Source organism: Pistacia vera, unplaced genomic scaffold (genome assembly GCF_008641045.1).
Source record: "Pistacia vera cultivar Batoury unplaced genomic scaffold, PisVer_v2 Contig192, whole genome shotgun sequence".
NCBI classification, from domain to species: domain Eukaryota; kingdom Viridiplantae; phylum Streptophyta; class Magnoliopsida; order Sapindales; family Anacardiaceae; genus Pistacia; species Pistacia vera.
This window is the reverse complement of record NW_022195993.1, coordinates 692,966-703,323: the sequence shown is the minus strand read 5'-3', so window position 1 is coordinate 703,323 and position 10,358 is coordinate 692,966. Positions and strand designations below refer to the sequence as shown.

The window sequence follows — 10,358 nt, the reverse complement described above, 5'->3', positions numbered from 1 at the left end:
TTTAAATTCAACAGAGTATAATTTTATAATAATTAGAAGTATTGAGGACTTAAAGAATCTTACAAGGCTGTAACGCCCCACTTGAGGTACGTAGTAAATTATGTGGTGTGTTTGAATGTTTATTGCTTTGTTCTCATTTGAGCTTGTATGTCGTTATTTTCAGTGGGTTGGCCCTTAGTTGTTTTGGTTGAGTGTTTGCCCTAATTTTGGTTGAGTTTTGGCGAAGTTTAGAATTTCGGTCTTCACCGTGGCGACGTTGGCTTTGTAAAAATTGCGGTATCGATTCTGTAATTTTTCGCCGGGGCAATGGAAAGTTCTTCGCCGCGGCGACGAGACGGCAGAAAAGTTTATTAAGGTTTCTAGAGAATTCTCCATAGGGGTAAAATGACCTTTCTACCCTTAATTAGCAGGAAGAGTTGGGAGTGAATTGTAAGGAAATTTTATGGAGAATATGTTAGAGTGGGGGTGTGATTGTAATGATTTAAAGGACAAGGATGGAGTTTTCAAGAAAGAGCAAGGGCAATATGGGATTGAATGAAGATATTTTGAGCTAAAAAGGGGTTAAGCTTAGTGAACCCTTCATTCTTCATCTTCCACTGCCTCTTCCATTCTCCATTTCCTCTCAACTTTCCCTTCAACCTTTCAAGAATTTTAGAGGGCTTTTTGAGTAGTTTGGGGTAGAAAATTCATCTAAGGCATCCTAAGGTAAAGATTCTTGCTTTAGATGTGAAGTTTTGCATATATTTGTATATCCAAATCTTATGGTGTTATTGTTTAAAGGGTAGAGAAGAGACGAGCATTGTAAAGGGAAGGAAAGTGCTAGTGAGATCTCTCCATTACAAGGTAAATAAATTCTAATCCAAGTTGATATTTGAGAACTCTTTTGAGTAGAGATTTAATAGAAATTGTGTATGCATGTTAGATGATATGTTATTGAGAATTGAGATGGAGATGAATTGCTTTGTGGTTTTTAAATACACTTCAATTATGAGAGGTGCGATGTGTGATGAGAATGTAGTTTGAAATGAAATTGGAGGAGATTGAGAAATCTCTTTGGAAGTGTTATGTTGTGACAGGAATTATAGCTTGGTGAGGGAGTTTTCTGCCATTTTGGATGGTTCAAGAGAGAGATAGAACCATAGATAAAGTAGAGTTTATGTATGCACACTAGTTGTTTGATGAAATGCTTAAGAGAATCATGAGTAGTAAACCTTAATTCTTGCAACATTGCATGTTGGCATTTCATGAGTNCGTCCAAGCATTGTACTAGTGTCTGGAATGTGGTAGTAAGTGTCCCAAGGATGTTCATTATCTGTGGATCCGTCTGAGGGGTGGCTGGCCTATTCTCCAATCCAGGTGGAGGATGTTCCTCAGAGACTGTCGTCAGACAGCATATAGAAGTCTCCTCAGCCTCGCTGGTAAAAACTTTGTTCTTTGAGTTTGCTCTGGTGACGCGAGTCATGGTTGATATCTCACAATCCTTGAAAATAGAATAAGATCTGTTGGAAAATTTGTAGAGCTTTGTGGGGGCCTTCTTTCTAAAGTCAAAACGTTGATACTATGATTTACACCAACAAAAACGTAAGTAGATTCCGTGATGTTGTAGGAAATCCATGATTCTAGTGCAGGATCAATTAATGAATGAATAACATAAACGAAAACACAAACCAAAGATTTATAAAGTGATTCGGATATTAAGCACAAATCCTACATCAACTATTTATTTATTGGTTTTTGTGTTTTTCTGCGCATAAATATAGCTTACAAAAGTATGAATGAACAAAATCCCCCAATTAGGGTAAAAAATCAGTTTATAAATTATTATAATGGCAAACTCGTAAATAAAGTTAACTTAAAGTATATAACTTTTTCAGTTTAAAATAACAAATTTTTTTATTTTATTCTTCATTTATGATTATTTAAATGTATATATCTTGTAAAAAGTAGATTATGAGTACTTGTATTAAAAATTTAAAATTCAATAGGGTATAATTTTATAATAATTAAAAGTATTGAGGGCTTAAAGAATATTAAGAGGCTGTAGGGATAAAACATGTAAAATATAGGGGACTGATGGATATGTTTCATAATGCGAAAAAGTCTGCAAATTGTGATTGACGGGAGAGACAAAAAGAACCTATTGTTAATAGGGGACAAAAAGAATCTTTACAAGTCAAACGTATTTCTCTGTCTCCTACACTACTTATTCGAGTATAAATAGAGGCAATGTTATACTTATAATCTAATTTTATAAATTTTCTCTCATAATTTTGATATAATAATTTATAATTGATTAAATCATAATAAATCATGTCTGTCTAGTTGTGAACTGTCACTCAAGATTATAAAAGAAAGTTCGTAAGATAAAATTCTAAACCAATCTTTATTGATAAATAAGATGAGCTCGTATTAATATTTCATAATGGGTTGAAAAAACTTCTACCATCTTTGTGTTTTGGGTTGTTTTGCTTTGCCTAGGTGATTTTATATATTTGGTTTTGTTGAAATTTAGTTTTGATTTTTTTTCTAAATTTGAAGTTTATGTTGTCTACTTGAGTAAATTTTACACTGCTTTGTTGTAGTTTGAAAGTGGAGACAAAAGGAATGCATTTAATGCAATCCCATATTTAATACAAATGGATTTATGTTTATACATGTCTTTGGTATATCAAGTTAACAGTAATATATTCTTTGGCTATATTTTCAGCATTTTAATTTAAATTAAGAATTAATGAGATTTTTGCATTTTAAATTTGAGTAATGCTACATATATAAACTAATTATACAAATTATTCCCTACAAACTGATATGGTTATCCTGCATATTTGACAAACATCTACTTTAGTTGTTTAATTTTTCTCGTATTCAAAATCATCCAATTACATTTAAACATATTAGTTTATATGAATAAGTTTGTACGAAAAGTTTGTATATATTGTAGTATTCTTTAAATTGAGTTTTGTTTACAAAAGATAACCTTAATTATTCCACATAGCAATAGCAGAAAGCAAACAGGTTTATATACGGTACAACTACAAATTAATATGGCACTTAACGAATGTAAAAGTGAAAGTATAAAAACAATATAATTAATGAGAATGAATGTATTACATAAAAATACGTTAATAGCTATTAACTTTTATATATATTATAATTCATAGGACAATATTATNCCATGGGGTCGACATGTGCCTTGATGATTAGGCACCTTGGGAGACACGTGGCGACAACATAGCTTGCATGAATTTACCACCCAACAATTAAGCGCCAGAATGTTAATGCAGTTTTTTGCACCAACAAGAGGTATGTAAGCCTTCTAGAAAGTTTACGCAAAGGGTCCACAAAAAGACGAGAAATAACAAGTATGATGTTGAACCTGTGGGTTCAATGAGATTTGTGTGTGAAGTACATGAAATGCGAAATAGTAAATGCGTAATAATAAATAGGGAAAACAGAGTGATTTTTAAAGTGGTTTGGATGCACAATGCAATTCTTACGTCCAATGTTATTTTATTGATGTGTTTACAAGAAGTGTTTGCTCTAGAGAGACTATTATTGTAATGCTCTTGTAAAAAGTAAGTTTATGATCCCTCGTGTGGGGTGCGAACCCCCTATTTATAGTGTTTTGAGGGTGATCTTCGGTGTGAAGTGATTAAAACGCATCTAGACACATGGCATCGTACTGTTTCTCTTATAGATGAAGTTACCCACATGCGGGTTGACACGTAGCTTAGAGGGCAACTTGCATCCTTAAAGATGATGTACTCCACATGCAAATTAAAATATGTTTTTTGGAGAGGCGGCTAGCTTTCTTCCTCTTGAAGCCTCACATGATCTTAAAGAAAAGACCTTCCATGAGGTCGACACATGTCTTAATGATTGGGCACCTTGGGAGACACGTGGCAACAACATAGCTTGCATGAATTTACCATCCAACAATTAAGCGCCAAAATGTTGATGTAGTTTTTCGCACCAACGAGAGGTACGCAAGCCTTCTAGGAAGTATATGCAAAGGGTCCACAAAACATTGAGAAATAGCAAGTATGATGTTAAACCTATGGGTTCAATGAGATTCATGTGTGAAGTAAATGAAATGCGAAATAGTAAATGCGTAAAAATAAATAGAGAAAACAAGAGCGATTTTTAAAGCAGTTCGGATGCACATGGCAATTCTATGTCCACTGTTATTTTATTGATGTGTTTATAAGAAGTATTTGCTCTAAGGAGACTATTGCTGTAATGCCCTTGTAAAAAGTAAGTTCCTGATCCTTGGTGTGGGGTGAGAACTCCCAATTTATAATATTTTGAGGGTGATCTTCGGTGTGAAGTAATTCACAACCATCTAGACACGTGATACCGTACTGTTTTTCTTATAGATGAAGTTACCCACATGCGAGTTGACACGAAGTCTAGAGGGCAACTTGCATCCTTAAAGATGAAGTACTCCACATGATCCTTAAAGATGGAGTACTCCACTGCAAATTAACATGTGTTTTTTGGAGAGGCGGCTAGCTTTCTTCCTTTTGAAGCCTCACATGATCCTGAAGAAAATACCTTCCATTGGGTTGACACATGCCTTGATTACTGGGCACCTTGGGAGACATGTGGCGACAACATAGCTTGCATGAATTTACCACCCAACAACGAGAACTGAAATAGAAAAAGAAATAAGAAAGCAATAGGAGAAGCTTATTAAAAAAGATATATGCTTAAAAGGATAATTAATCCGTAGATAAGGAATCTTTGGATAATTGGATACCGCATGTCGAAAGTGAAATATGCTTATTAAAAGGATATATTCTTAAAAGGATAATTTTCATTCTTGTTAATTTTATCAAATAAAAATCATATATCTGATTCTCTATATATACTCAAAAGGATAATTTTAAGTTTATCTGATAAAGATGCTTGAATTTGCTAATTAAAATGAAGGCTAGAATCCTTTGTCACTCTCCACTAACCTATTTGTAGATACCACATTGTAAAGTCTTATTGTCGACTTATGAACTTTGTGACAAAATTAATTTTATCAAAAGCTATTTCATCACAAGTAATATAGGTATTATGACAAAATAAAAAAANCTCTTGCGTGTTGAAAACAGATTGGATATTGCTACTGACCACCCTTTAAACGGTTCACACAAAAAAGTAGTAGTAAAGTTAAAGATGAAGAGTCACAAATCACCAATATTGAATTTAAAGGACATGTTTCTACTTCATGATATTCTACCTACTTGGTATAGTTTGTAGCAGTATATAGAAGGAGTTCGATCTTTTAACTTATATTGAAACACAAATTTATAGCCATGGATTTATTGTAATCTAACAGATATGAAATGGAAATTGGAGGCGACTAATCTCATTGTCACCTTAGTAACTCTTAGTAACTCTTAGACTATTGGATTGTAATGGACCAACGTTGAAAATTTATGTCAACAATTTAAGTCAACAATAGCCAGGAAATTGCATTTGAGGGAACCTAAGTAATCTTTGGCAACAACGTCCATTGTTTACTTATCATAACTTCTTGTAGAAAATCTAGCTATATGATTTTAATTAACAATAAAAGGCTCATAAATAAATTAAATGAATCATACTATTTAAGAATTAATAAGAATAAAAACAATTTTGTGGCATAAACTTTAGTTATCCTTTAAGAATAATGAGACGATTGAAAATATTTTTTAGAATAAAGGATTTGGTTTCGTATCTCCTTATAAGGCTGCATGCATTAGAAGGAGATTGAACAAGTGTTTAAAACCTGTTAGAACAGAATCATCGATTAATTCTCTGTGCTAATCTTACAAGGGAATTTGAAACTCTTCTTCATACTGCAACAATAGCAAGACAAACTGTAAAATTGATGGAATGAGAAGACTTCACACCGCAACACCAGAATTGAAACTGTCTTTTCTTTTTCTGCTGCAGCTGGTGCTACAGGAATTGCTAGAATTATGTTGGAAAACAATCAAGTCTGCTGACAATCCGAGTATGACTGCTATGTTTACTCAAAGGAAATGACATAGGACGAAGTTGCTCTATTATGAATTTGTTTATATATGTGAAAGAATGTGTACGTAGGCATGTTTTTATGATGCTTTCAACAAGCTATGGTTAACAAAATTTCGGTGAATTGTTTAGATATCGCGTTGAAATTGCTGGAGGATCGTCCAAAGCTGGTTGTGGCTCGTGAGTCGTGACAGTACTTATGTGATATTTTGGCCCAAAACCCTCCTGCATTTGCAAGCACAAATCCAANGAAGAAGAAGAAGAAGAAGCCTAACATGCTATTTTCCTCCAAAGTTTCTGTTCTAAGACATAAGATTGTTACATGTTGGAGACAAGAAGTAGAGGAGTTATTGAGGCAATTCAAGGTCTGGTCTTTGATCGAGTGCTTCTCTCGTTGATTTGTCGGGAAATGCATCTGGATAAGTAGCCAAGATTTTCGCCTTCATGCCCCTGAGTGTTGAACAAGAAATGAAACATAAATAAGATGTAAGCATTAATCTGCATCAACGCCTGAACTACTGAGAGATCCTTATCAGAAAATACAATTTATCTAAAATGAAAATACAAATAGAAAGACTCCATAAGAAATGTAAACAATTTTAACTTCATAATGAACAGCAAAGTTCTTGATTGAAGCAAATACCATACAAAACATTTAAGTTCATTTGGGTGTAGGGGAGACGCTGGGATAGCTAAAACATATTTATGCTTGACAATAAGCTATCATCAAGCCTTTACAGAGACCAAACAAGTTAAAAGGAAGTACGAAATCAAAAGGCCAGATAAGACACTCAGTCGAAAGTGCCTCAATGAAATTTAACAGAGCCTTAGTTAAAATGAAATAAGATAGCAAAATTATGTAACAGATGAATAATAGCATGTTAATACCCCAAAAGTCTACAAATTTTTGCATACATATGTGTTCTTGACATAGCTTTTAATCGATAGACCCAGGGGCGGATCTAGAGTATATTGAGGGTGGGCCACGGCCCATCCTCAAATAAAAAAAAAAAATATTTATATGTAATTTTTTTTTTCTTTTTATGTCAATTTCAACTAAAAACATAGAATATGAATATTAAATACTATTACATTTTATTTTGGCCCACCCTGACAAGAATTTCTGGATCCGCTATTAGACCTGTCTCACACCTTGAAATAAAGCTAACTACAGCTATTTAGTTTTCTAAAATTTATAAGCTAATTGACCTAAAATCAGTTCACCCCTGTTTTTCGGGAATACCTAACTTGATGTCATCAATACAAGTTCTTTTCCGTCTATTTACCATTTCCCAAAAATGCCTATGGCTAGATGTGCAAGTCTCCAAGCTCATTTTTCAGAAGATTGCAGCACAGAGCAAAAATTTCTCTGGAATGAAAATTATATGTTATTACTTCTTCACTTGCAAAAAAAACAGCCATGACAGAGCAATTAATAGTTTGGAACTGGCTACTTCTCATTCAACTGCCACCAGCATGCAATATATATATATACGGCAGTTGTAGATGGGATTGCATCAAATCCGAAGTCGAAACTAATATCTTACTGCACATTTCAAATTACCTAATGCTTTTAGTTGAAAATTAAATCCTATCGCAAACAACTAATTACAAGAACTGAGTCAAATTACTAAAATTCAAAAGTTAAAACATGGATTGGCGATACCTTAGCTTCTGAAATATGTAATCAAGATCTCCTTTCATAGACTTCAAGAGACAAGCATTTCTTGAAAAATCACCAGAAACCTCATCAAAGCAGTGCTCTGAATACTCATTAAAATGAGAAAGAACGGCGTTGCTGTCCTGTAACCTTCCCAATCTACAATTTAACATGAATAAAAATTGAATTACAAGCCTAAACATCTATATTAGGGTTTTGTTCAAATTGAACAATCCTTGGAAAGGGAGAGGAGATGTTTACATGAGATACTGCAATTGCTTGAGGGAATTCAAATCTTCCTCTTTGGTTAGAGTTTTGAACTCTTGAGAGACCTCTTCCGAAGCTTCTTTTGTCGATTGCTTCTCCCTTTCCTCCATTGTTACTCTACTAGACCCATTGAATTGAATAAGCTGGTGGTGCGACTTTCAGTGGACTTTTTATTGGACCGTTATTAGGCTTTATTAAGGCCCATATTCAAACTATACAAATGCGGCCTCTTAAAATATTTCACTTGGAAATTTTAAAATTAATTTATTTTATAAAATATTTCACTTGAAAATTTTAAAATTAATTTATTTTGTAAGTATAATATTATTATTTATAAAAATCATTTATTTTTTTAGTTTAAAATAACATGTCATTAGCTTCACTTATGTTATTTACTCCAACCATTAAACCTAAAACACAATTTTTATATTCAATTTAAAAGTTCAAATAAAATTAAAAAGATATATATTTAAAGATAAATAACCCGCTGACATAATACAACTAAACAACGTAAATAATTTTATTGTATAGTATAATAATAGAAAGTTATGTTATTCATTTGTGCACAAGAAATTTCAATTTTATTTTTCCAACTACCTGAATTAAAAAATTAAAAATTAAAAAGAGAGAGAGAGAGAGAAAGAAAAATAAGAAGAAACAATTATAACTTAACATTTTTTTTTTTTAATTGCTTATAACCTAATAAATATATTATGCATAAGTTAACATGAAATCTCAACTTTTTTTCCAACTAGTTTTTCATTATAGAGATAAAATAATTTTTTTTTTTTTTTAAAAAAAAAAAAGAAAATATTAGAACTTATAACTTTTTATTGCTTGTAACCTAATAGATATATTATCCATCTGTCAATCTGAAGGGAAACTTCCATCCTTAAAGATGAAGTATTCCACATGCAAATTGACATGTGTTTTTAGACAAGTGGCTGACTTTCTTCCTTTTGAAGCCTCACATGATCCTAAAGAAAAGACCTTCCACGGGATCGACATGTGCGTTGATGATTGGGCACCTTGGGACACACATGGCGACAAGATAGTTTGCATGAATTTACCACCCAACAATTAAGTGCCAAAATGTTAATGCAGTTTTTCACACCAACGAAAGATATGTAAGCCTTCTAGAAAGTTTACGCAAAGGGTCCACAAAAAACCAAGAAATAACAAGTAAATGAAATGCGAAATAGTAAATGCGTAAAAATAATTAGGGAAAACAAGAGTAATTTTTAAAGTGGTTTGGATGCATAGGGCAATTCCTACGTCCACTGTTATTTTATTGATGTGTTTACAAGAAGTATTTGCTCTAGAGGAGTTATTGCTATAATGCTCTTGTAAAAAGTAAGTTTATGATCCCTCTTGTGGGGTGGGAACCCCCTATTTATTGTGTTTTGAGGGTGATATTCGGTGTGAAGTAATTCACACGCATCTAGACATGTGGCACCGTACTGTTTCCCTTATAGATGAAGTTACACGTGTGGGTTGACATGTAGCCTGGAAGGCAACTTGTATCCTTAAAGATGATGTACTCCACACGCAAATTAACAAATGTTTTTTGGATAGGCGGCTAGCTTTCTTTCTCTTGAAGCCTCGCATGATCTTGAAGAAAAGACCTTCCATGGGGTCGACACGTGTCTTGATGATTGAGCACCTTAGGAGACACGTGGCAACAACATAGCTTGCATGAATTTACCATCCAACAATTAAGCGTCAAAATGTTGATGCAGTTTTTCTCACCAACGAGAGGTACGGAAGCCTTTTATGAAGTATATGCAAAAGGTCCACAAAACATTGAGAAATAGCAAGTATGATGTTGAACCTATGGGTTCAACGAGATTCATGTGTGAAGTAAATGAAATGCGAAACAGTAAATGCGTAAAAATAAATAGAGAAAGCAAGAGTGATTTTTAAAGTGGTTTGGATGCACATGGCAATTCTACGTCCACTGTTATTTTATTGATGTGTTTATAAGAAGTATCTGCTCTAAGGAGACTATTGTTGTAATGCCCTTGTAAAAAGTAAGTTCTTGATCCTTGGTGTGGGGTGAGAACTCCTAATTTATAGTATTTTGAGGGTGATCTTCGATGTGAAGTAATTCACAAGCATCTAGACACATGACACCATACTGTTTGTCTTATAGATGAAGTTACCCACATGCGAGTTGACACGTAGTCTGGAGGGCAACTTGCATCCTTAAAGATGAAGTACTCCACATACAAATTGACATGTGTTTTTTGGAGAGGCGGCTAGCTTTCTTCCTTTTGAAGCCTTACATGATCCTAAAGAAAAGATCTTCCATTGGGTAGATGTAACGCCCCACTTGAGGTATGTAGTTAAGATTTGCTGTATTGTTTAAATGTTCATTGATTCAGCTTTAATTGAGTTTGTATTGTTTAAATGTTCATTGGCT

At 33.4% G+C, this 10,358-nt stretch overlaps 1 protein-coding gene across 1 annotated transcript; it reads right to left on the bottom strand.

Annotated features, from left to right (window-relative positions):
* Nucleotides 1–6,262: 6,262 nt before the first annotated feature.
* On the bottom strand, nt 6,263–8,050 carry LOC116127619 (kxDL motif-containing protein 1-like). Its single transcript, XM_031413258.1, has 3 exons — nt 7,931–8,050; nt 7,676–7,828; nt 6,263–6,459 (listed from the first exon to the last, which is right to left on the bottom strand). The coding sequence occupies exons 1-3, from the start codon at nt 8,044–8,046 to the stop codon at nt 6,357–6,359; spliced, it is 372 nt and encodes a 123-aa protein (XP_031269118.1). The 5' UTR covers nt 8,047–8,050; the 3' UTR covers nt 6,263–6,356.
* Nucleotides 8,051–10,358: the final 2,308 nt, after the last annotated feature.